At 38.9% G+C, this 27,368-nt stretch overlaps 1 protein-coding gene across 7 annotated transcripts in view; it reads left to right on the forward strand.

The window, feature by feature from the left end:
- The window catches only part of svep1 (sushi, von Willebrand factor type A, EGF and pentraxin domain containing 1), an 80,775-nt gene continuing 53,407 nt past the window's right edge, over window positions 1-27,368 (forward strand). For 3 of the 7 annotated variants that reach the window (XM_084107702.1, XM_084107703.1, XM_084107704.1), the window contains exons 1-3: window positions 2-1,013; window positions 19,896-20,151; window positions 21,777-21,953. In XM_084107702.1, the coding sequence (XP_083963828.1) occupies window positions 501-1,013; window positions 19,896-20,151; window positions 21,777-21,953 (946 nt within the window). In that variant the 5' untranslated portion in view covers window positions 2-500. Of the gene's footprint in view, window positions 1,014-19,895; window positions 20,152-21,776; window positions 21,954-27,368 lie in introns of all 7 variants that reach the window. The other 4 variants (XM_084107705.1, XM_084107708.1, XM_084107706.1 and 1 more) reach the window with 2 other exon arrangements.

Here is a 27,368-nt window from a genome sequence, read left to right on the forward strand (position 1 = left end):
CTCACAAAGGCATTGGCTGACGGACAGTCTAGAGCGCTCCAATGACACACAACCAAACCCAAGCACTCCAGGACAAGCAGAGGGAAAAAAGGAAGAGAGAAGGGGAGAACAAGTAAGGAAGAAGAAAGAGAACGGGACGAGAAGAAAAAGAGAGAGACACTCACGCCTCTGACTGCCCATTTTTTCCTCCGCCGCTGCTCTCTCCCTCTTCCTTCTCACTCCTTCTCTTAGTCTCACACCAGCACACACACCCTCTCTCGTTCTCACTGAACTTTTTTTCACTGTCTCGCTCTTCTTAAATGATTCTGAGAGAGAGGGGAGACACATTTGGAGGTTGTCTGAAATTCAGGAGCTCCACAGATGCCTGAGACCCACAGAGAATTAAGAGACTTACTCTGCTTGGAAAAGATAGAGAAAACAAAAGAAGAGAAACAACAGGAGGATTGCAACAAACTTGCACCACTTAACCACTACTGGACACTGGTGTTTGTGGCGTTATCATGGTGACGCTAAAACTTACATTGACTTTAAGATTCACCTTACTACTCCTGTTCTGGTTAGGCTGTACCAGTTGGCCAAGCCAGGCTCAGCAGCCGTCCCCACAGGCTTTACGTCAAGCGGCCAAAACCCGGCAAAATCTCTCTGAGAGTGCAGAGAGCAAAGTAGAACGTCTCGGCCAGGTTTTCCGAAGGAACGTGCGTCTTCTTCGGGAGCGGGGAGGTTGTCTGGATCTGGTCTTCCTCGTGGACGAGTCGTCCAGCGTGGGAGCTTCCAACTTTGGGAGCGAGCTGCGATTTGTGCGGAAGCTGCTGTCAGATTTTCCAGTGGCGCCTGAGGCAACACGTGTAGCGCTGGTGACATTTAGCTCTAAGAGCCATGTGGTTACAAGAGTGGACTATGTGTCTGCACCCAAAGCCCACCAGCACAAATGCTCGCTCTTCAGCAAAGAGATCCCCTCCATCACCTACAGAGGAGGTGGCACATACACCAGGGGGGCTTTCCAGCGTGCAGCGGTAAGAGCAGCTGTGTAATCACATTGTTTGAGTCTATGGATGTGAGAAACTATTTAAGTACTAAATGAAACGCAATATATAAAAGAGGAAATAATGAAAGTAATTTTTTTGGGGGGGGAGGGGGGGGGGGGGGCTGAAAGAATCATTAACAGTCAATGTACCATCCAGATTGAGTTGAATGTTCAGGCTTTGATTTATGCTGAATATATTCCATATTCTTCCATTGCTCTTCAACAAATGGATGATTATAGATAGCTATTGAATCTAAATCACTGAAGCACGTTTAGCAGAAAAAGAACTGCAAAGTCTAAATGATAAATGGACAACACAAAAGTCTTCATTCCTGATAAGGTACCTCCAGATGTCATCTCTAAGTTAACACCACATGGTTTCATGTGCACTCTAATCTGGGAAAGATAACCACAGTGAGCATCTATCTATGCAGGTCTGTCTAGAACAGTAGGTCACACATTTTCATTCAGTTAAAAAAACAAAACAAACAAACTAACAATGAAAATGGCAGGTTGATTTGTCCCCTGTAAACTTTCCCTGAAGACTTTGGGAATATAGTGAAAGACAGGTTTAATGGTTTCAAGTTGGAACCATTTGAGAACTTCAGGATCCAACTGAAAGGAAAAGATAGTAGCAATGGTGACTCATATCAAACAAATAATTTTTTATTTTAACTCAGTCTCACTTAACAGCAATGCTATAAATTGCAGCAAAATGATTTATTGCCTCATCTTGCAGCCTACTGCGGCTTCTACTCCCTTTTTCCGTTACAAATGATTATGACGTCCGTGTTTTCAGACATTTTTCTTGTCCTGAATGACATTTGTGGTTTGAAAAATGGTTTCGCTAACCCAGATCTGCAAATGTATTAAGTTGTTATGGAAGCACAGCAGGAAAGTCCTTTTGTTCATATGCAATTAATTTGCATTGCAGTCAAATCCATTCAGTCTAAATGGTGTGGAGGTCTGGAAGCTTTTACCAGACACATTTTCAATCTTTCAGAGGTGAGGTCAAAGGCCTTATCCACAGTTCTACTGCCCAGCCGAAGAGCACAGAAAGGCCATCTCTCTCTGATCAGATTTGCCTTTAAGCAAGAACATCCTCAATTGCCAAGCCTCTAATTCATTTACTCTACTTGATTTGGAGAATGAAATGTTGGGTTTGCTCTTAATGCATTTTATTTTGCTATGGATGATGGATAAAGGCTGCATTGTGTAGTCTAACAAACCCAACATGCTAATAAACAGCAGGGTGGGTAACCATTTAGCCTGATAAATTCTAAATTTTAATTGAGGAAGCAAACAGGATGAAACTTTAAAAAATGGAATTTTTAACATTTAACAATGTTTACCTTAACAATAAAATTTGCCAAAACACACTTTGAATGTTGGTTTGACAAAACATTTAGACAGATAGAGAAAGAAAGAGAGAGAGCGCAACAGTAGCTAGCTAGATAGAACCAACAATTCCACAATACAATATGGCAATCTTTCTGTCCTTATATCATTTCTCTTAGGTTCCCCTCACACTCCTGCTGCTTCTCCTTCTAACCTCAGTGTTTGTTTGCACTTAGTGGGCATTCTGGGTTGCCAGATCCCCAACTAATTTCCATTTGCCAAACCAGAGCAGAACTAGCTCTCTATAAAATGTCTTTCTCTCTTTCTACTGTCCTTTTGAATGTTTGCAAATGCTTTTAGTGCTTTCCAAATTCTTTGCCTGCTTTTCTGATCAGCCTCCATTGGGAGTCATTACATCGAAGTCCTTGACCAAATGGATTCGAAATTTCCTATTTCCGATGAATGCTTGACTACAGTAGGATTCTTTCCTTTCCCAGCATGGATTGTATTTAGAAGGGAAAGACTATGGGAATTCTACAAGCACATTGTACATACATAGTAAGTTTTCTCATTCTTTCTGACTATTCATGACAATTTATCTAGTAGTATGAAGGTGAGAAGGGGGGTGCTATTTTTGTGTTATTGTTAGCATACGTTCATCCCATTTCATCACTACAGGACTCTTCCTCCTTCAATCCCTCATCAGAAATTCCAGAGAATGTTTCTTTAAAGCGCCATTGACCCCTCTGACCTGGTTTTTGAAGCACATGGCAGCAGGAGCGTTACTGTCATCGAGTCTAGACAGATCAGCGTATCAAAATATCTCATATTGTGTCTGCAAAAACATCTGTCAGCAAGCCTCAGAATGTGTTGCGCAAAAACCAGGGACATAAAAGCAAAGAAACATGAAAGAGCTGGGACAGATGTCAAAGGACACAAATGTAATATTTGGTGTTGAAACAAATGACTGGAAATTCAATATGAATGCATTACAGGTACAATACTTTTTTCTATATTAATTTTAGGTGAATGTCTACTTGCATGGAGAAGATCAGTTTTTTTCCCTTTTTTTCTCAGAGATACCAAGAAAGTAGGAGAGAGGGAGACAAGAGCCTCTTTTTGGCCTTGCTTGCACTAATGAAAGTCTGGCACTTCCTAAGGCTGTATTTGTGTTATTAATTAAGACTGATTAGGGAGATCCTTATGAGAGACAGCCTGTACTCCACGAACCCTGATAAAACTGCCAGGAATGCCTTTAAACCAGCCTGAGAGCCACAGATTTGTCTGCAGACAACCAGATAAGAGCCATTCGGTCTTTAACTGTCTGAAGAGGCAACATGTTTTACAATGAATCAGTCCTAGTTAAGGGCTGAACAGCAACTCTGAGTTGTGTTGAAGGAACAGATTGCTTGTAATAGCTTTGCATTCTTTACAGTACCTTAAAGGGGATATATGTTGAATTTAGAAACCCTTGTTATTAGCAACACTGGTGGTGTTAAGTGAACTGGAGCAAGCAACTTGTGCTCCAAATCGTGCTCACGCTCATGAACATGCAACATGCTGAACATAATGCCCTGATATACTCACAGTTCTTTTTAGTTTTTTTTGCTTAGAAGTAAAAAGAAGTTGGAAATACCTTTGCAGCAATATACTGTTAAAGAACATCTAGATGCCGTCCACGCTGCTGAGAATGACGTTTAGATGAATATGTTAATAGGTGCTGCGCACGTTCCTCTCGATAACAAAATAAACACACAACAAAAATGACAGCAGTGAGAAAGCAGCAGTTAAGAAAGCATCTGATCACAGTGATGTGGATATGTTTGCACCAGCTCTGTAATTCACCGGCATCATGGCAACAGAGGAAGAAGGCTAATTAAAATGACACAGTTATGATAGTTTGATTATAAAGTATAGTTGAGACTATAGACTATATAGATCTGGCTATGCTGAACTATCATTTTACTTTGCATGTGTGGGGTTCATAATAACATTCCCTGTAATGTTAATCTTTAGAGAGAGAGTACATCCCATATGTCTTCCATAGGTCTTTATTTTATTTTTATTGTTCATTTGGATAGTTCTTATGTATTCTAAATTCATGATGGGGTTAATGCATGAAACATCTTTAAATCAGTGTTGGTGCAAATGCATAAGACCCTGCTTAATTTATAGTGAGTAATGCTCAAACAGGCATATTGTTTTAGCGATCCTACAGGAGGGGGCGCCCACGGAAGACAGGTGAGGGCGTGGAGTAGAAGGAGAAGAACAGTGTTTTGTAGTGTTGTGAACAAACGCAGAGTTAGAGTACCTCTAATAAATGCCCTCGTAATGTAGGCAGTGAACAAGATTAAACAAACCCATAAAATGATGCACGTCTGGAAATTCATTCTTTTCAACATGCAACACATGACATATTGACACAGTACACAGAATAGCACTTTAGGCATTAACCTGAACATTTTATTAAGATTCATTTCATGTGTCATAGAACAGAAGAGAGTGCACATAAACGTCACATCCTTTTGATTTTCCCAGCAAAAATGTCCCTGTAGTGTTTGTGTTCCCTGAAATTTTCCTGTCTATAATTTTAATTTAAAAAACTGTTTCCTTTTGAGTTATTCTTGTTATGCACTTCATTATATACGGCCACCCGTGACAGAACACCAAAACGAAAACAGTAGAAGTTTTTTTGTGCCGTTTTTTCTTTTTTTCCCCTTTCTCTCTCTGTCACCATGGACTTACCTACAGTTCTGTTGGTGTGCCTGGAGCAGAAGGACCGCTCCCTGGAGTCTCACACCAGGGAGTTTTTGGAATTGGCGTGCCAAACACTATCCTGACCGCTCGCTCTGCATCTTCTACATCTCCAGCCTCATCGAGTGGTCCAGGTCACGCCTCCCAGGGAGCGGTCCTTGTGAGGACTTTGCCGCATTCATAGAGTGGGTGCTGGTGAACAAAGAGTAGGCCTTCACTATCGGCCATGCGGAGGATGACACCAGCCCCACTCTATACTCAGAACCCAGTCAGCCTTCACTCTGCCGGACTGAGCGGATGCCTGTGCCCACCACAGACACAGAGCTAGAGCCTACCTCAGACAACAAGCCAGCAGGCCCATCTGAGCCATTCCCTGCCCCAGAGCCTAAGCCCAAAGACATGTCTGAGGTAAGCGAGCCGGCAACAATGCCCGCCCCCGAAGGAGTTCTGGTAGAATTCGAGGGCATGGAATGGAGCCCTGCCCACATTCTGCTGCCACTGGCCTCTGTTGACTTACTCCCCTGAATCTGCCTTCACTGTAAAAAGTGAACAGTTGGATCAACTTAAAAAATTACTTCAATTGGTAACACCTAAAGAAATTAAGTTTTCTCAACTTAAATTATCACGTTTTTCACGATAAAATGTGATAATTTAAGTTGAGAAAACTTAATTTCTTTAGGTGTTACCAATTTTTCAGTAATTTTTTTAAATTGATCCAACTGTTCACTTTTTACAGTGTTCCCTGCTGGTTCCCCCCAGCCCTGTTTCTCCTGTTCTCCCCGCTGGTCCCACCCAGCTCAGAGTTTCCTATGCCCTTGCTGGTTCCGACCAGCTTGAATTCTACAGGGATGCCACCGCTGGTTTCTGTCAGTCCCTCAGCTCATCTCTGCAGTGTTGCAGATCCGCCTCAGTTCTTTCGGTCCCCAGATCCACCTAGGTATGAGGATTCCCTGTCTCCGCCTCTAATCACAGAGTCCTGGACTCCACCTTGGTCCTCTGACCCATCGCCTTCACCTTGCCTCCATGCTCCATCATCTCCACTGTGGTTCCACCAGTTCCTGTCGGGCTCCCTCATCCCCCATCTCCGCCTTGGTCAGGCATCACCCTGTTCCACCACGGGAATCCTGGCTTCCAGTTACACCTCTGCCCTTCATCCCTTCAGCTCCACCGGGTTCTGCCTTCCCTCCGGCTCCACCATTGTCCCGTCACAACGGCACAACAGCGGTATTCTGGATCCCTGCCTCTGCCTTGGTCCCATGAGCAGTCAGCTCCACCTTGGCACTCTAAACCTGTGGTGCCACCCTGGCTCAGTGTCTCCTCAGCTCCGTCTGGGTCTTTACCGTGGCCAGCTCCATCGCAGGAGATTGCATCCCTGGTCCCTCATCCCAGGTCTCCAACATGGCTCATCCCTCCTGTGACTCCGCCATGGAACATCTCGCTGGCTGTGGTCTGGGTCCCGGACTGGCTACTCCTGCTCCTGGATCCCCCCATTTTCCACTCCCCCATGGACTGTTTAGCCTGCCCCTGCCCCCTTTTTGTCCCTCTTCTGTTCCTCGTCCTCTTCAGGAACCTCCAACCTCCCTCTTCAGTTGGACTTCCTGTTATTTGTTTCCTTTTGAGTTGTGTGCTTTATTATATATTACATTACATTACATTATATACAGCCACCTGTGACAGTCTCGAGTCCTTCACATAAAATCAGTCGAATACAGGCTTATATAGACAACCTAGGAAGTCGGAGAAGATCTTGTTTTAAGTTACGTTACAAGCTGTTTACATATTGGCAATAAAAAAAGTGATGAATACATGAAAGTTCTCAAATATAGCCCCTTTAAGTCACAAATTCTATATGTTGTATATGCATATTGATTTTTGACACCAATTATATCAGACACATGATAAACAAGTATTTAAGCAGAAAAAAAATCTTAAAAAAGGGATGGACCTACAAAGAGAGACAGCATGAGAAAAGAGAGAAAGAGTCTTATTGTCTGGGACACATATGTGATGGTAAAATGTAATGAATGCAACATGATGGCATGAGAAATCCTTCATCTGTTATTCATCCATCAGTTGTCCAGCATTTTGGATTACTGCAGGGAAGCAGGAACACTTATAGCTGGGTAAAATCACATCTCGTGTTATTGTTTCTTTGTCCACAGAAGGCAAAAATAACCAAAAATAATAATATCACCAACTAATAAATTAACAAAAAAACAACAACAAAAAAATCCATCACTTTTATATGGGTTTATAACCATTTATATGGATGGACCTCCTCTGGTTCAAGTTGTTCTCATCCAGGGGTCCGGGGCCCACAAATAACTTATGAGTGGGCCTTAATATGACTTAGAATTATTTAAAATAAGACAAAACAAGCATTAAAATAAGCTAAAACAAAAATAAATCTAAATATTATTTATTAATTTATACATATTTTGGAATGACTGACTGGATATGTCGTATATTTAGTCATTTGTTCGTTTAGTTTAATTTTCATGGACTTTTATTTTGTTTTTCATTATTTCCTGTTGTCTTTGTTCACTTTTCCCACCCCCAACAGTTACCATGGCATTTCATTTGATCATCACACCTTTTAGTTTTTTAGTTCATTATCACTGCATACTTAAGTTCCTGTGTTTCCTTGGTTCATCGTCGGCTTTTGTTTGTGTGTTGAACACACTGTTACGTTGTGTTGGATATTCTTTTATTAAATACCATTGGATTGGAACCTGTGACTCATCTTTGTCTTTGGACTCTTTAAACTGTGACAATATATGAAGTAAAAAAAGTGTAATTTCTGGACATGGAAAAGTCATAAAGTATGCCAAGTTCTAAAATATTTTAATTGGGTAGAAAATGTAAAACATATTTTTAAAAATGTTTACCCTTAACATTTATCCAGTATATCACAAACAACTGGAAAAGTCATGGGACCTGTATATTTTTGTGAACAATAGGGAGCCTTGGAGTCAAAAAGGTCAAGAACTACTGCTATAGAGACCTGATGTCCCTGTTCATTTGGTAACCAAACACTCTGTAGCTACTGGGACATTAAGACAGAACATAAATTATTTCACAGTAATACAACTTTTGGGACTATAATTGTCTTGCCTGCAGTTTTCACCTCACGGCAAACTTTTAGTCTGCCCTCAGATTATTCCCGCTATTAACCACAACTTTCAACTCTAGAAGTGCCCAATTCCACACCCTGAGATCTACACACGCAAATGCACTTTGGAACATTTATACACTGCAAAATGCTTCAACACAGTGATTAGTGGTAACTGGATGCTTGAGGAAGTCAAATATAGAGCAGTGGGGGTGTTCTCAGTCTGACTGCACCACCAGGAACACCAGCACAGTATACAGCACTGCCAAGAAATGCATGATATTATTGAGAGAAAAAGAAAAGAATAGACTAAAGACAGATTTGCTGTTTGTTTTAGCACTATTATTGGCCCCATGAGGTATTTTTTGTCACAATGCAAGAGGTCACATTTCTGCTCTGAAGCATGTGAAGATAAAAGCATGCTTTTTTTCCACCAGCTGCATACATGTACCACCAAGGGAGCATAACATATGTGGAGGCCCACTTTATCAACCAGAATCACCTGCAACTCCCAGATGTTATTTTTGTTTAAGGAGACCACTGTGGCTTTGGGAGTCATAAATGTCAACAGGTGATGCTGACAATGTTTCAAATTAAGAGTGTGGATCCAGGAATTTTGCTATCACAACATTCATAGGGTAGGGCCAGTGGTACATTTGTTGGCACAGGCCTCTGATTGAAATTATATATATATATATATATATATATATATATATATATATATATATATATATATATATATATATATATACACAGTACTGTGTACACAGTATTGTGGCCTCTGATTGAAATTATATATATATATATATATATATATATATATATATATATATATATATATATATATATATACACACAGTACTGTGCCCAATGAAAATAACCTATTAATTGTCATTTAAGTGAAATTACTGAACTTAAATATACAAGCTTGATAAAAAAAATGATCATTCTAGAAGAAATTTTCAGATGGCACTTAGAGGCTTTTGCATCTGAACTCTTCATATATATATATATATATATATATATATATATATATATATATATATATATATAAAAGAAACATTGATAATAATCATAAATGTTTCTTGAGCATCAAATCATCATATTATAATGATTTCTGAAGGATCATGTGACACTGAAGACTGGAGTAATGATGTGGAAAATTCAGCTTTGATTACAGGAATAAATTACATTTTACTATATATTCACATAGAAAACAGCATTTTTAAATTGTAATAATATTTAAAGGACAATTCCGGTATTTAACACTTTGAGTCTATTTTGTAGTTTGTTTTGGATAAACAAGAGTGGTGGACAAATAAATTTTGACAATGGTTCCTGTCGCGACTTTTTTACTATTTAAGAATTGCCCCTGACCGCTTTAGAATGGGAGTCTATGGCCATGCACAAACATGTCCTTAAAACAACCCTTAACGTTCGTTTTCAAAACTGTGCAACTCACCGAGTGGTTAGTGGTGTTCGTTGATGTTCCAAAACAAGTAGCGTAGCGAAACACAGTTTCTGTCGTGTTTTATTTGGCATTTTGTAAAATCCATTGATTTCCGTTGGAGGACTCATTGCTCGTTGATATTACTGCGCTACCGGAAACGGAAAGGGGGCTGTTTACATTTGGTTGTAGTCTTTTAGGTATTTTCGCTCGGTTCTCTGTCTCTCAGAAGGCTAGCGTGAGCAGAGCAACGGAAGTTGCGGAAGAGCGGAAGTTTATACGCGGTTGTGAGGTATCTGAAAAAATAGTTCCACTATAGAAAAATAAAAAAATCATACATTGCGCCGATATATTTCTTTTTAATCATCAACGAACACCACTAACCACTCGGTGAGTTGCACAGTTTTGAAAACGAACGTTAAGGGTTGTTTTAAGGGCATGTTTGTGCATGGCCATAGACTCCCATTCTAAAGCGGTCAGGGGCAATTCTTAAATAGTCAAAAAGTCGCGACAGGAACCATTGTCAAAATGTATTTGTCCACCACTCTTGTTCATTCAAAACAAACTACAAAATAGACTCAAAGTGTTAAATACCGGAATTGTCCTTTAACAATATGACTGTTTTTGTCTTTAAATGCAGCCTTGGTGAGTAGAAGAGACTTTTAAAAACATTAAAAATCTTACCGATCTAAAACTTTTGACCGGTAGTGTGTGTGTGTATATATACAGTGAGGAAAATAAGTATTTGAACACCCAGCTATTTTGCGAGTTCTCCCACTTAGAAATCATGGAGGGGTCTGAAATTGTCATTGTAGGTGCATGTCCACTGTGAGAGACATAATCTAAAAAAAAAAATCCAGAAATCACAATGTATGATTTTTTAACTATTTATTTGTATGATACAGCTGCAAATAAGTATTTGAACACCTGAGAAAATCAATGTTAATATTTGGTACAGTAGCCTTTGTTTGCAATTACAGAGGTCAAACGTTTCCTGTAGTTTTTCACCAGGTTTGCACACACTGCAGGAGGGATTTTGGCCCACTCCTCCACACAGATCTTCTCTAGATCAGTCAGGTTTCTGGGCTGTCGCTGAGAAACACGGAGTTTGAGCTCCCTCCAAAGATTCTCTATTGGGTTTAGGTCTGGAGACTGGCTAAGCCACGCCAGAACCTTGATATGCTTCTTACAGAGCCACTCCTTGGTTATCCTGGCTGTGTGCTTCGGGTCATTGTCATGTTGGAAGACCCAGCCTCGACCCATCTTCAATGCTCTAACTGAGGGAAGGAGGTTGTTCCACAAAATCTTGCAATACATGGCCCCGGTCATCCTCTCCTTAATACAGTGCAGTCGCCCTGTCCCATGTGCAGAAAAACACCCCCCAAAGCATGATGCTACCACCCCCATGCTTCACAGTAGGGATGGTGTTCTTGGGATGGTACTCATCATTCTTCTTCCTCCAAACACGTTTAGTGGAATTATGACCAAAAAGTTCTATTTTGGTCTCATCTGACCACATGACTTTCTCCCATGACTCCTCTGGATCATCCAAATGGTCATTGGCAAACTTAAGACGGGCCTTGACATGTGCTGGTTTAAGCAGGGGAACCTTCCGTGCCATGCATGATTTCAAACCATGACGTCTTAGTGTATTACCAACAGTAACCTTGGAAACGGTGGTCCCAGCTCTTTTCAGGTCATTGACCAGCTCCTCCCGTGTAGTTCTGGGCTGATTTCTCACCTTTCTTAGGATCATTGAGACCCCACGAGGTGAGATCTTGCATGGAGCCCCAGTCCGAGGGAGATTGATAGTCATGTTTAGCTTCTTCCATTTTCTAATGATTGCTCCAACAGTGGACCTTTTTTCACCAAGCTGCTTGGCAATTTCCCCGTAGCCCTTTCCAGCCTTGTGGAGGTGTACAATTTTGTCTCTAGTGTCTTTGGACAGCTCTTTGGTCTTGGCCATGTTAGTAGTTGGATTCTTACTGATTGTATGGGGTGGACAGGTGTCTTTATGCAGCTAACGACCTCAAACAGGTGCATCTAATTTAGGATAATAAATGGAGTGGAGGTGGACATTTTAAAGGCAGACTAACAGGTCTTTGAGGGTCAGAATTCTAGTTGATAGACAGGTGTTCAAATACTTATTTGCAGCTGTATCATACAAATAAATAGTTAAAAAATCATATATTGTGATTTCTGGATTTTTTTTTTTTAGATTATGTCTCTCACAGTGGACATGCACCTACGATGACAATTTCAGACCCCTCCATGATTTCCAAGTGGGAGAACTTGCAAAATAGCAGGGTGTTCAAATACTTATTTTCCTCACTGTATATATTATATATATGTATATATATATATTTCAGACGCAGCCTGAAATTGTAAAGGCAATATTACTCTTAAAGAATGCAACTTTTATCTAAAAGAACTGTAAAATTCCAGAGGCAGAACAACTTATATCACCTGTGGCCGGTTGCATAAAGTTAGTCATCATTTTTTTTTCTTTACAATGGTTCATAACTTTTTTTTAGTCAGTTACATTAAAACGTAGATTGGCCTAATTTGATACCATGAGGTACGATTGACCGTCCCTTGACTAACTGCTAGTGGGTCATACTAGATCTTAAGACACTGTCTTAAACATAATGGCTATATTTATGCAACTGGCCCCTGATCCATGTCTGTGACCACACTATGATATGAGGGATAGTAATTGGCAACTCTGTACAGGCTTTCCAGGAGTCTCACTTAAAATACCTTAGAGCTAAGGCCACAGTTATGCCCTTTAGAGTTCAAAGCAAAAAAGAAAAAGATGAAAAAAATGGGGTTTTACCCAAAACACTCTAGGTAGCACTTAGTGTGTATTGTGTGTTTGCAACTGTGAACATTCACGTATGTGATTGTGTACATGTGTGTTAAGGGGGAGGGGTAGGACATACCACAGAGGAGAAGCCAAGGAAGTGTTGAAATGGAAAACAGTTCATCCCGTCAACAGCAGCACACGGTCTGTTCTCTGAAAATAGATTTCTCCCTCTACCCACTGTGCTATTACTGCCTCGCTCACATTATTGACCTGTGTGCTTCCTAGACACGGGTGTGGAAAACATCTTACCTAGGTGCTGTTGTGAATTTCTAGATATTTCAATGCTTCTGAAGATGAGACCCAATGCGAATGGTTTTAGGATGCATTACAACGTGCTGTATTTGGCATTGGTTGTTGCTAAAATTATGTAAAAGGGCAATTCCGCGCAAAACTGTCACATCCATAACGCCAACTAAATACAATGGCATTGTGTTGGCGTTATGGATGTGACAGTTTTGCGTGGAATTGCCCAAAATTAGTTTGGCTCAGAAGTGTGAGTTTATGATCTGATTAATACTCTCTCGTGCAGTTTGTTTGACACTTTCTGTTTTGATTTCAATAGTTAACATGCTTTTCTTTTTTTTTTTAATCAAAGATTCAACAACACCAAAAATTCTCTTTGTAGCTTCAGGTCTTCCCCATGTGCAGTAATGATCATGAAGGGAAGGCAATTTTTATGAAGAAAAACTTTCACAATTATGCACAGTGGAGTTACATAATATCAAAATATGCACTGTTGTTATTCACAGGCAACTAATTGTAGTTATTGGTGTTCTAAATTATAATATAAGCATTTTCTTCAACTAACCTCTTCTCTGGCAAGGCATTGGCAGCGTTTTTTTTTATGGGTGGATGGGTTACACTACTGGATGACTTCCATCAAAAACCATGAAGAACATTTTATTTTAGATAAAATTAATAATTTAAATATTTTGTTTTCTAAAAAGATTCTTCCTATTATGTTTATGTCAGTGTACAGCATCTATTCAAAACTACATCAGTTCCACATCTTCTATAACTCAATCCACATATCAAAATGAACCAGATAAGTCTCAATCAAGATAAGTGATATCACTACTCCTCAACCAGGTGTTTTTAAATCAGATCCAGCTGGGGTGGATTGAGGAATGCGGACACTCTTCAGCTCTGCGCCCTCAAAGCTTTTTTTTTTTTTTTTACTAAACCAAACGTTGGGGAAGCCCAGAACAGAGACAGGATCACTGTAATAGACAGAACAGATTAGAGTTTAACTGTCAGAGAACTCTCCTGCTCAGCCTCAGGGCAGAGAACGTCTGCAGCTCAAACCACAGCTCTGGTTTAGCAGAGAAAGGGACGAAGGAATGATGGATGGCAAGATGTAGTCTACATGCACTTACACTTATACATTTGGTGGATGTTTTTGTTTAAAGCAACTTAAAATGTCTAACATTTTTTAATGATTATCTGCATTCTCTGGGAATCAAACCCATGACCTTGCTGTTGCTAGCGCCATGCTCATTTAGTGCATTTTTACATCTTAAATAAATGTGGTTCATAACTTGGCATCTAGGATAAGCACAAGGCAAAAATAAAAATAAAATAAAATAAAAAATTAATATCAACTGACAATGTCTGCTGTACTCCACGATAAAGCCAAGGCTTGTTTATTGGCTATCTTGTTAATTTAGCTGCTATTTCACCCCCTTGTGTCGGTCTCAAAAAACAAATTTAATCACACTGTGGTTTGATTAAGCAAATTACTCAAGTAAATAAGGCTAGATTAAATAGTTTTTCTTTAAACCACATTATTTAGTCCACTCCAAAGTAAAAACAAAAAAATGAAAGTAAAAAAAAATCTACAAATATCCTGGATCTCCCGTCACCAATTTTTGTTTTAGAATCATTCTGTCCAAATTGTTTTTATTTCACAGAGTTTTTCTCTTCTCCATAGACATCTATTTGGTGGCTTGTGGATATTGTGTCATTTATCTCTTTGTCATCTGGCAGACTAAGAGTCTGGTTATATTGATGAGGGTTGTTTGGTTTCACAAGCATTTACCCCCATCATTCAAATTTGCTTTCGATTACACGGAATGTCACAATACATTTCATAAAAAGCACTTCAAGATATTTTTTTGTCTCCGTTTAGGCACGAAGATCCAAAATAACAGAAATCTAATTTAACAGACCAACTCCAGACTCTTTTTGCTCTTGCCTAACTTTTTTCTTGCATGGACCAGAAAGACCAAATTTGCCATTGCATTATATGAAATATTGTCAAGGCCATCTTTCTTTTAAAAATTATTTTCTCTCTGTCTCAATGTCTTCAGCTTAATAAATTGTGTTTTGACAGGAACCAACTAACCATACTACAAAAACCCTGTGTCCCAGTGTTTTATCCAGACCAATTATGCCCCCTTCATTCAAACTCCATCCATCCACGCACACTTACACATTTTCTTCAATTGACTTCACAGACAGAGAGAACTGTAATAAGGACCTAGGGACTTCTGGCAGTCAGTAAATGTATCGGCGTACCCCATCCATTAGTCTAACACTCTCTGTTCCTGTCCTTCTAAATGAGGTGTAGCTGGCCAAGTGTGTCTGACATGTTGAGGAATTAAATCAATTGTAATCACTCAAGGAGAACTAAAGGAGAACATACTAGTGTACAGTGGGAGGCATATAAATTTCAGGCATGCAACGGCAGTCTCCCATGTGCAAAATCAAACTGTGGTTTATATCTAGGGTTTCAACAGCTCAGATTTGCAGAGCAAAATGTTTACCCTCAAATGTTTTTTTACAGGATTTATTGCAGACTTGTGGAAAAATATCTAGTAATTGCACAGTGAGCGGTTTCTTCTGCTCAGGACTATGGCTTGAAATGGTTGAGTCCATCTAGTGGGCTTGTTTTTGCTTTGTAGGTTCATGTTGCTGGTATTCTTTGCCACTGGAACCATAACATGTCAAAACAGCTCAGACCTCCAACCAAGCAAATGAATGCACTCCGTCACGTTTACTCTATTCTGGAATGCTTCAAATGGAGATATATCTCCTCAACGACCCTATTCAAAATAAAGAGACATTTTTATTTTTATTTTCATTTTCTGCAGTATTACACTGATTTCAGCAATCTGCGATAACACTCACAGCTATGGGAAACATCCCTTCGTTTAGTTATTATTAACATTGTGTCTTTTTAGAGATTACAGACCTAAGATCAGCTTTATAACATGGTAAGGTATCTGCAAGGTTTTGAAATAGAATACCCTGTGTGATGATCATGGTTCACTAAGCATGCCCATTAACCCAATACAGGAACTGGACAGAGGATTATGTCTACATTAGCAGTTGTAAAAGACTCACTGATCAAAGAAAGTGAGATCCTGTGCAGACATGTCGACCCCAACATGGAAATTAATGACCAAGTGCACTATATACTATATTATATAAAAATGGCTGACAGTGACACCTGAAATAGTGCACTATTTCAGACACAGCTCAGGATTCTGTAGGTCACAAAATAAATTCATAGATCCACAAATATATTTAATATCTTGCTGATCTAGTGGTCACATAGTGATGTACACTACTGTTCAAAAGTTTGGGGTTGGTTTTAGTAAGTATCTTATGCTTATTTTAACAAAAATGCAGTAATATTGAGGGGAACAAAATAGTGATATTGACCAAAAACAATAATATTGTGAAATATTATTACAATCCATTTCAATTTTAATATATTTATAATGTAGCTTATTCCTGCGATGGCAAAGCTGAATTTACAGCAGCCATTACTTCAGTCTTCAGTGTCACATGGTCCTTTAGAAATTATCCTAATATGCTGATTTGGTGCTAAAGTAACATTTCTTCAGGATTCTTTGATGAATAGAATGTTTAAAGGACAGTAATTATTTGAAACATATATATTTTTTTAACAACTTAAAAGTCTCTCCAGTCCCTTTTGATCATTTACTGTACGCATCCTTGCTGAATAAAGTATTAATTTCTTTCAAAACATATATATCAAAAGTAAAAAGTCTCACAGAAAGTCTCTGGACTTTCTCTTATCACTGACAGCAGAGACTCGTAGGCTGCTGGGGTTCCTCTTCTAAAACATATACACATGTTTGTACTTAGATCACGCTAAGTAAGCCAACATTATACAGTGTGCCATTTTTAAAGATATCCATATGACAAAGCAGGATTAAAGGAGAACTCCGGTCAGTTTTAACATTGAGCTCATTTTTTTTATAAATTTGGAGTGCTGTCAGTACAGAGAACAGCAACAAAAATCGGTGTTGCCTACACCGTGTTATCCTCTTTTTAAAATTTGCACCCTGTTGACTTAAATGGGTTTTAAACCTGCTTTTAGCCTCTTAACATCCTTGATGTGTCATTACAAGTGCCCAGCCATGTGAGTGATTCCTTCAGAGTCTCCACTGTTGCTTAGTTACCTATGATCACGCGCGTGAACTCGACAATCGACTACTGTGGACTTCGACCGAAAACAGGAAGTAAATACAGGTATGTGCGCTGGCTGAATTAACATCACTTTTATTCATATCTTTCACATCTACTGCAGTCAGATTCACCGTGTTCACTCTGAAGGAATCACTTACAATGGCTGGGCACTTGTAATGACACATCAAGGATGTTAAGAGGCTAAAAGCAGGTTTAAAACTTGCCCCATTTAAGTCAACAGGGTGCAAATTTTAAAAAGGGGATAACACGGTGTGCAACACCGATTTTTGTCGTTGTTCTCTGTACTGACAGCACTCCACATTTACAAAAAAATGAGCGCAATGTTAAAATTGACCGGAGTTCTCCTTTAATGTTGTATATTAATCATACTTGCATAAAAACACACACATATTCAGACATGCATTCAAACACACAGCTAAGGCTTGATCTTTGACTATATATTTAGTATAGTCAAATTATTATTATTAATTATATAATTAATAATTATTCATTATTAATATTATTATTATACATACATACAGCATAAGGTCTGGTCCACACTGCAGCTTTTTCTACCCAAGGACTGTTTGTCTAGACAAGAAAAGCTGTCTGACTGACATGTTAAGTACGTTTTATTTTCACATGCTGTTTAAGGCGAGATATAGAATATACTACAAATTAGACCGGTATGATAAAAAAGACCGTAATCGCAGCAAACAATTGTAGAGAACACCAAAAATAGCTGAATATGATTTTGCCTGTTCAAAGTGCTTGTTGTATCAACCTGGTACCCTGTAAACACAACTTTGTGTCCAGGTGGTCTGATAACCAAAAAACCCCCCCAAAAAACCTGTGTTCTTACTCCCAGAAGTTGTGTAAAGTCAACCTTAACATCAAAGCTTAACAGACTTTCCAGAGCAAATACTTTCCAGCAACATGCGTGAGACGGTCAGCAACAGACTGTGTAATGTCTGAGGCTAAGACTACTTTACATGTGACCCTCAGTTCTTACAAAGTGTCTTAGGATGCCATTCGGCCTAAACTCAAATTTGTAAACTATTAAAAAGAATTGAGTAGAGAAAATTTGTCACTAGGAGTGAAACAAACAGCTGTTTATACTCAAAATGCTGTGATTGCCTAAATAACTTGTAAACATTGTTTTGTCACGAACTACCTTTTCACAGAGCTAATCAGATTAGCCACTAATATGTAAGCGGTTAACAACTACTGCTTTGATGAGGGACAAGATGTGTTGGTGTGTTTGTGTAAAAAAATCAAGTGGGTTTATAATGTAGGAGTGACTAAAGTAGTGTGTAATTCTGTGGGTGCAAACACAGTATATGTGGTTGCTAATAAGTTTGTCAAATTACACATCTCAGTGCGCCAGTAGCTGTTTTCTTTCTCCTATTTCTGTGATCTCCGACAGTTCTGTCTATCCTCCTCTAATGATGTGCAGACATGTTTGTGTACCATGCACTGACTCATATCTAAAACCCCTTATGCCTTCAGCTTCTTTGAGCTGCCACCCCATAAACGGCCACAATCACACCCTGTTTTAGACCATGGACCTACACCCTTGGGGCCTGACCACAGTGACATCACTGTGGTGACAATCGGCAGCATCTGTATATTTGTGTCTGGGTCTGTGTGTGTTAGAGAGAGGGAAAGACAGTGAAAAGCACTGATGCATGGGGATTCCAGATTTGAGGTGTGTGCTCGTATCCTTTCCCTATGTGCGTGTAATTGGATGTAAGTCAGGCTCCAGGCTTTGTAATTGTTGCTGTCTGAAATGCTTGAACTGCAGCCAATTAGACAATGAAGAGCAAAGCTGCTCCGTTTTCAAGCAGTCCTTGAATTGGCCTTGTCTATTGACTTTCACAAGCCCCTCTTCGCTCTCTGTCTGAAGCAACATGACAGTAAATTGCGCTCCACTTAGAGCACCCTTGGAGAAAATAAAGAGATTTTCTCTCTTGTCGTCCACGACAAACTTCGACTTGACAGAGCTTCACTTTTGTTACATAAACTGACCAGTTTGAGTCGTAATTCTGCACTTGCAGGTAGTTTGGTATATGATATGTCCTCATTCCTTTATATCCGCGGGACTCGCATGTGGCGCTGATATCTGTCTCTCATTAGCAATTGTGACCTATACTTCATACCACAGTCATGTTAAAAAACATGAATGTAGTCACTCATCCATAAACATTATTGCCCATAAACATTATTAGATTCATCGGCATGACGAAAAGTTCCATTCCGCTTATTCACTGCGTCATCAATCTACGTCTTTGTTATTGTAAGAGGTTAGCGGCGGGAAAAAAATTACATATTGTAGCTTTAAGGAAAAGTTGAACAAAAAAGAGTAACACATTATGATGCCTGCAATTGCATGAGTCACATAGACAGTCAGAATGACAAATGAAATGTATCATAAAAGTACCATAAAAGTATACTATACACCTTATGTATTATGTTCTTCTGAAGCCATACAGCGCACAGCTTTGCATGAGGAAAGAACTGAAAGTCGTTTTAAGATAAAAATCTTTATATTCACACAAGTTCTCTTTGGGCCGTTCATGCCGAGTATGCCATTCAACTCACTGAGAATATCGGTTTGTTCTTCACATAAGTCATATTCCTTCAATGTTTTGACCATTTGTAACTCAATCATGAAATTAAAGTGTTGTTTGAATAAATGAAGTGTCTATATGCCATCTATAATTTTTTATCAAAATAAAGTGAAAATTATAAATCATAGATTAGCATGGAATAATTTGTATTAATGTGTGTTTTAATATAATTGAGAATATGCTACACTGGGAACCACTTTGAAACATTTCAAAATTAATTTAGACACAGAGGTTTAACTCAGTCAGTTAATACTGTATTTCACTTTCTGTCTTTTAACTCACAGCAAATCCTGAGGCAGTCACGGGATAACGCCACGAAGGTGATCTTCCTCATCACTGACGGTTACTCAAACGGCGGAGACCCGCGGCCTGTGGCGACAGCGTTGAGGGAGAGAGGCGTGGAGATTTTCACACTGGGCATTTGGCAGGGAAACATCCGCGAGCTGCACGACATGGCCTCACATCCCAAAGATCAGCACTGCTACTTAGTGCACAACTTTGCTGAATTTGAAGCGCTGGCTCGACGCGCACTTCATGAAGGTGAGTATTCAGAATGGACCCTTTTCACAGACTGTGACGACGCGTTTTAACGGTCATCAGCATCGTAACCTGCAAAGTTTTTATAGATATGTATTTTTTATAACACTATACTTAGTATTACATTAGCCTACCTTTGCATCAAAAAAAAAAAAAAAAAAAAAACTAGTTAACGTTCCTGTGAGGGTATTTATAATACAGCGGATGTGAGAGTGACGTAAAATTGACGTATTTCTCACTTCTGACTGCCGTTATCAGTCTCTCTCTATTTTCTTCCTCTTTTTAAAAGTTGCGAAAACACTATCGTGGAGTTTTTCTTTTGCTATTTGAGCTGAAAATGTTGACACATCGTCATTATTAACCTTGGGTAAACTAAGTTTTATAGGTTATCTTGTAGTCATAGTTGGGTAAACATCTAACGTTATAGCGGTGAATGAGAGAATTACATTATATTTGTCTGTGTTCCCATTTGCTCAAATATTTACACTAAACGAGTGTACAACTTTCTGCAACTTTGTATTAATATTTAATGAGGTAAACATTTTATTTTATTAACGGTTTTGTTGCTACACAACATTTTAGCACCTCTGGCACAACTATCAAAAGTGGAGCTGAAACACCTGCCAAAATTAAAAATTTAAATCATAAAGAAGGGCTTTAACAGGAGTTTTAAAAGGTGTTAACCAACGGGTAAGTGTGCGAAGGCTATAAAGTAGCCTACTCTGTTGTGCTATTTTATATACAATCTTTATATAAATCTAATCTTTAATAATATTTACCATATTAACCATAGTTTTCACTAAATACTAGTCATCATGGCATGACAAATCAGTATGGCATCATATTCAAAACTTTCTTTGGATGTCAGTGGTCCTTATACCAATCTGTTGTAGTAATATAGTAGCTGTGATATTTAAACAGAAACTATGGTTACCGTGGCAAATGTTTGTAAAGTCAAATTGAAGGCCAATTTATCTCATTTTTCCTGAGCCTGACAAATATGAGCCCTTGTTAATCCCGGTGTAAAAGAAAACTGGTACGAAAATAATTCAGTGTTATTATTTCCTTTGGCTGTCTGGCTATAGCAGATTCTTCTTATCACAGAGCTCTGAGCTCAGTCAGCCACATGAACTCAAAAGACTCCTTTCTTCACAATGATATCACCCACCTACGCTGAACCCAGAGAGATATAAAACAGAGAGCCCTTCTGGATCGCAAAAGATCACTCGTTAGCTTTGGGCAAGGGAAGGCCCGACTAAAGCTGGCGCATCGTTTGTTCTCACCTCCCGTTGAGATATCATGTCTGTCGTATCCTTTGTTCAAGATTGTGCAGACTCCTCCAGCTGCATAGCCTGTCTGTCTATGCCAACATCTGGAGTAGTGCATTTGTTTGTATTTAGGGAGACAAAATGCTCCTGCCAAAGTGAAGGTTTTTATAGTTAGTAATGCAGAAGATGCCAATACTGAAACACAAGCTCACTTTTCCAGAGCAGCTTGGACTTCAGTTAGACTGGTAGGATTGGATGAATTGTGAGGCTAAAATTATTTTTTTGAGCTAATAAATTATTATTTTTTTTGCATCAGAGAACAGTCCAAAGTCTGATATTCAATGCCATTTTCTCTTCCAGATCTACCAACTGGAAGTTATATTCAGGAAGATCCAGCCCAGTGTTCATCATTGTGTGAAGAGGAAAAGAACTGTTGTGACATAATGGCCAGCTGTAAATGCGGTACACACACAGGACAGTACGACTGTGTGTGTGAGAGGGGATACTACGGAAAAGGACTTCAACATGAGTGCACAGGTAAGGGTCGTGAGTGTAACCTGTATGCAACGTTTGGGTTTTCCATTTCAGTTTAAAAGCTTTGAAGAAATGGATTGAGTTCCTTGAGACAAGTCCAGTTTATTACTCAATAAATTTGCTTAGGGATGTATAAGGCTGAAATGTGAATTGAATGCCAATTCCTCTCTTGAAATGAAGTAAAAGAAACACTTCCACCAAATATCCATAGTGACAGAGAAAACAGCATACAAATAGATGGGACAATGAAGCGTGATGCCAAAGTGGTGCTTTAGCTCCCTTTTTGCTTTCATAACAAAACCATAAACATGATTTAAAACATTCACAATCACCTCTTTGTGCACTGCAGTATACCACATAATATGCAATGTCAACACTTTTTTGCAGTTTACCTAACTTCATCTTAATCTGGCATCCCTACTTTTTGCCCACCTCATAAAAATGCTTGAAGAAAAAGCAATGCTTCATTTAAATGAAGATCTATTTTAGTTTACGCTCATGAAGTGCGGCCCTATTAAAGCTATCTTTCATGCTGTGGTAAAAATGAGCTTATATTGAGACAGTTCTAAAATAATCAAACTGACTAATTAAACTGAGGAATGAGGTGGCAGGAAAGTGTTAGATGTACAAACACGGGGTGAACTGCAGATTTTATGTGATGGAGGGCTAACCTTTCAACAGATGTTTTATTGCTCGTTTGCTTTCCCACTTTGTCACTTTGTAGCGGTATTTCATTCTCTATCTCAGCAGAGACACTCAATCCCCATGAGATGTCATGTGTAAATGCCTTGAAGTCTATTATAAATCTTATTTTTAAGTCTTTATATTAAACAGGCATTACTCAAGGAATCTGGTCTTTTGAGAAATAGTTTTGGAATAGTGAGAATTTTTGCTCATAAATGTCTTTGACTAAAAGTGTTCTTACTGTAATTGATTAGATTTATCAAAGCTATTATAGCTTAATCAACCCATCTCACCACAAACTAGTTTTGCAATGCTGTAAATAATAATTAAAAAAAATGATTGTCTGCCTGACTGCACAGAATAATGCTGCCAACTCTTTAATCTGCGGTGCTGTTGAGTAATTGGGGCCAGATTCATGAAATGTTCTTAAGAATAAAATTCTGTGTAACTGCTATTTTCTTATTATTTTCTTAAATTAGAAAAAAATGAAGAATACTTGAATTTCCAAAAATTCTTAACAAATTTCTTAAATGTTGTTATTTTTTTTCTTTTATCTTTTTTCTGAATTCAACTTCTTGAAAAGAATCTTCTGAAAAGAGCAAACAGATGTAACGCAAATGAATGCAACGGACCACTCCATCTCGAGACAGACTTTTTAAAGAGATGGTTCATCCAAAAATGAAAATTCTGTCATTAATTACTCACCCTAATGTCGTTCCAAACCCGTAAGACTTTCGTTCATCTTCGGGAACACAAATGAAGATCTTTTTAATGAAGTTTGAGAGCTTTCTGTCCCTCTATTGACAGCCTAGAAGCATAATTTACCACTTTATTTACAAAATATTAATCTCCAACACGCGTTCGCGAGAGCACCACGACACATGCATGTTGTGCTGACGTGAGAGCTGACATTGATGCGTGAACGCACGTAAGTCCTTATTCTGCTATATTGCGCACTGCACTTTCTCCCATTCATTTAAATGAATAAAAATTCATTTATAGAATTTTCATTACTATGTTTCTTGTTGTATTTGTATTTGTATATGTGCACTGGAAGCTTCAGTACCAAGAAAAATTCCTTGTGTGTGCAAGCACACTTGGCAATAAAGCGCTTTCTGATTCTGATTCATAGTAATATGAGTGCACCGTCTTTGTATATCTAAAGTCTTTTTGTACTACTGACCAAAGCAGACCTGAAGATCAGCTATACTTCTCCTTTGTCCTATTATTTTGGATGTGATAACAATAGCCATAAACTCAATTGTGAATTGCAATCACATGTTGTCAGGGCAATAGCATTTCTCACAATTAACTTCTGTCTGGCTGTTGATTAGCAGCAGAATGCTTTAATTAATGACTGAATACAAACTCATAGCAGGCCAGAAGGGGTTGGCTCTCTCTATGGAAGCCACCGGAAAAACAAAATGAAGGCCAGGGTTTTTTTGTGTTGGATCTGGGTGCTGTTTTAATAATGAATGCAATATATCATACCACAAAAAATTGAGATATTAGCAGTATTTTTCCGGACGTGTTGTTTTGCTTCTGTGCAGAGAAAAGTTATTGCCTGGATCAAATTTGTTCCCACAGGTCAAGTTTTTAATCTTTAGTTGATCCGTAGGGATTTTAAGAAGAAAGATGCTTTGAGTATCATTAGAATTTACTGGAAAGCCTGCATTGTCTTGATAAACAGTGCTTAATAACAAGACCAAAGGCCATTTTATCTGAACTGACCTCTTGCCACTATTTTTTGAAAGTAAAACAGGATGAACGGATACAGAGAAAAGATGAATGACACCATTTGTAGAGATGTGTTGGGTTTTGTTTGACTCTAGCATTCCAGTAGTGCTATAATGACCTGACATTTTATCCAGTGTCACATTAAGGGTTAACCTAGCCCATGTAATTCATCACCAGACACCATAATGCATCTCAGCTGGTGTGTGACAAGGACCGGTTGTCAGATGTCAAAGGTCAAGGCTAGTTGAAGAAGAGACACTGTTTTATTTCCTTAAATAGGGGGCTCGTAAATATTTACCTTCAGCAGAACGCCCCAGATTCCACATGCAAGCCCCTAGATAAACATAAATCTATCCCGGGGGAAAAAAAAACTTTCAGAAAAGAGGAAAGTAGAAGGAATCTGGGAAATGTTGGCTAGGTACTGTGTAAGGAAATTTTGCAATCGTGTTTTTTGTGTTTGACCTCCTCCTGCTCCCTCTGTCTATTTCCTCCTCCTTTTTACCCCCCTGCAGCCTGTGACCAATAACACCCCCATATGGTCTCTAGAGTCAATAAAAATGTACTCTCGCCAGATTTAGTTTCTGTAAAGCTGAATGTGTTGTTTTTTTCTGTTCATATGTATGCATATAATCGTGCATGCATTTGCACACACGTGACAGCCACAGTCTTGCTCGCAATAACATGCATTTGGTTTTAAATCAAGAGACGCGTCGGTAGTTATGATATATTACATGGGAACATTGGAGGGCCGCAGTGAGAGTGAAAACATTCATCAGACAAGGGGACAGGCAGACTTCCAGTAAACAACTCTACAGTCTAATGCCTCTCCAAGTCTCAAATCAAATACATCTCCAACTCTTGATTCTATTATTTTCCAAGCACGAATCACGATCCTTCCAGCTCAACAGTCTTACACAACTCCAGGCTGAACATGGGCACAGGGGGGCTACTATATAGTTTTACAAATATATGATATTTTCAACTTGAAAGTAATTATGCATATAATGTAGGTATTTTAATACATTTTTAATTGTTATATTTGTAAATAAATTAATAAACCCAATCAAACTTAACTTCTCCCCAATCTTATTTGCATAAGAAGTTGTCACGTGATGATGAATCTGAATCTGCACGTTTTAAAGCAGAGTAATTTAGCAATCTTTTATTTATTTATTTATTTTTTATTAATCCTTTTTTTTTTTTACATGGGTATTTGTGTAAATGAATATGTATTTAAAGGGATAGTTCACCCAAAAATGAAAATTCTGTCAGTAATTACTCACCCTCATGTTGTTCCAACCGCGCAAGTCCTTCGTTCATCTTCGGAACACAAATTAAGATATTTTTGATGAAATCTGAGCCCTGTCTCACTCCTCCGTAGGCTGCTAGGTGGCCCAAACTTGCTGGCCCAGAAAAGTTATTAAAGAGATCGTTAATATAGTCCAAGTGACTACAGTGGCTCAATCTAAAGTATATCAAGCGACGAGAATACTTTTTGTGCGCAAAAACAAAAAATAACGACTTTATTCCACTATTCATTTCCTTCTCTCTGGGCCTCGTAGTGTTTTTGCGCTGCGCGTCTGTGTTATACGTCATCACGCATCACACACATGACCAGCGTCGGCCAATAGTGAGCCTACGTGGTGACGTGCAACACAGACGCGCAGCGCAAAACACTTCGCGAACCAACTAGAGGCCCAGAGAGAAGGAAATGAATAGTGGAATAAAGTCGTTATTTTTGTTTGTTTTTGCGCACAAAAAGTATTCTCGTCGCTTGATATACTTAAGATTGAGCCACTGTAGTCACTTGGACTATATTAACGATCTCTTTAATAACTTTTCTGGGCCAGCAAGTTTGGGCCACCTAGCAGCCTACGGAGGAGTGAGACAGGGCTCAGATTTCATCAAAAATATCTTAATTTGTGTTCCGAAGATGAACGAAGGTCTTGCGCGGTTGGAACAACATGAGGGTGAGTAATTACTGACAGAATTTTCATTTTTGGGTGAACTATCCCTTTAATGTTGTGCTTTGTCAACGTTAAGATTCTTTTAAATATGCCAATTAAAAGCTACTGCAGATCTTTATAACTTTATTATAGGCACACTATGCAAGATTTAGACCTTAATATAACAGCTTCTAAATCATTTCGATGGGGTTGGACGCCGGTGGCAAAACCAGCAATGCAGGTTTGAGAGGTGACGCCCCGACAAATCTCGCTAGAATCACGACTTGCTTTACGGCACGACGTCACATACATCAACAACATATGAAGCAGCCTCTATTTAAGACACTAGCATGCATTTCAGACGTGAATCATGGCAGAGTCGACGAAGAAAACGAAGAAAGCGCGGTCGGAAGAGTCAAGGAAAAGAAAACAATGGTTCTGCGTGAGTGGTATTTACGACAGTAACGTTAAATACAAGTACTCCACAGCGACTCTAGGGGTCGCTGTTTGAGAAAAACGGAAAGCATAGTGTGCCTTTAAAATTATGCCAAACAAAACAACAAATATTTACTTTCATGAGCCGTCACGGTTTAAGCTTCGCCCACAATGAATTCTGGGATTTCTAATGGTTTGATTCTCTCATGTCTGCACTCAATGCATTCTCGATATAAAGAACTGAGTAGCACAGTTTCATCCCTTCGTTGTAAATGTAGTGGCCATTGAGCTAGTCTGCATTGTGCACTGATGTTGTACTAATACTGTTTGCCTCTTCTTCTTCTTCTTCTTCTTCTTCTTCTAATCTTCCACTTTGTATCTCCTCCTTCCTTCCTCTTTCTTCATTTGTATCTCTGATCTCTTCCATACCACACACCAGACACAAGGAGAACATCCCATCTCCCGAATGGATCAGTGCTCTCCCAGGCCTCATCATTTTCTTATTTCTCATTTTTCATGCCTCATCACTCTCTCACAATCCGAACCTCCATGCCACATGGCCATGTCTCTTCTTTTGTTTCATATCTTCTCCTCTCACCCCTCTGTCCATTTGTTA

Source organism: Abramis brama (genome assembly GCF_963993115.1).
Source record: "Abramis brama genome assembly, chromosome: 3".
Taxonomy (NCBI): Eukaryota; Metazoa; Chordata; class Actinopteri; order Cypriniformes; family Leuciscidae; genus Abramis; species Abramis brama.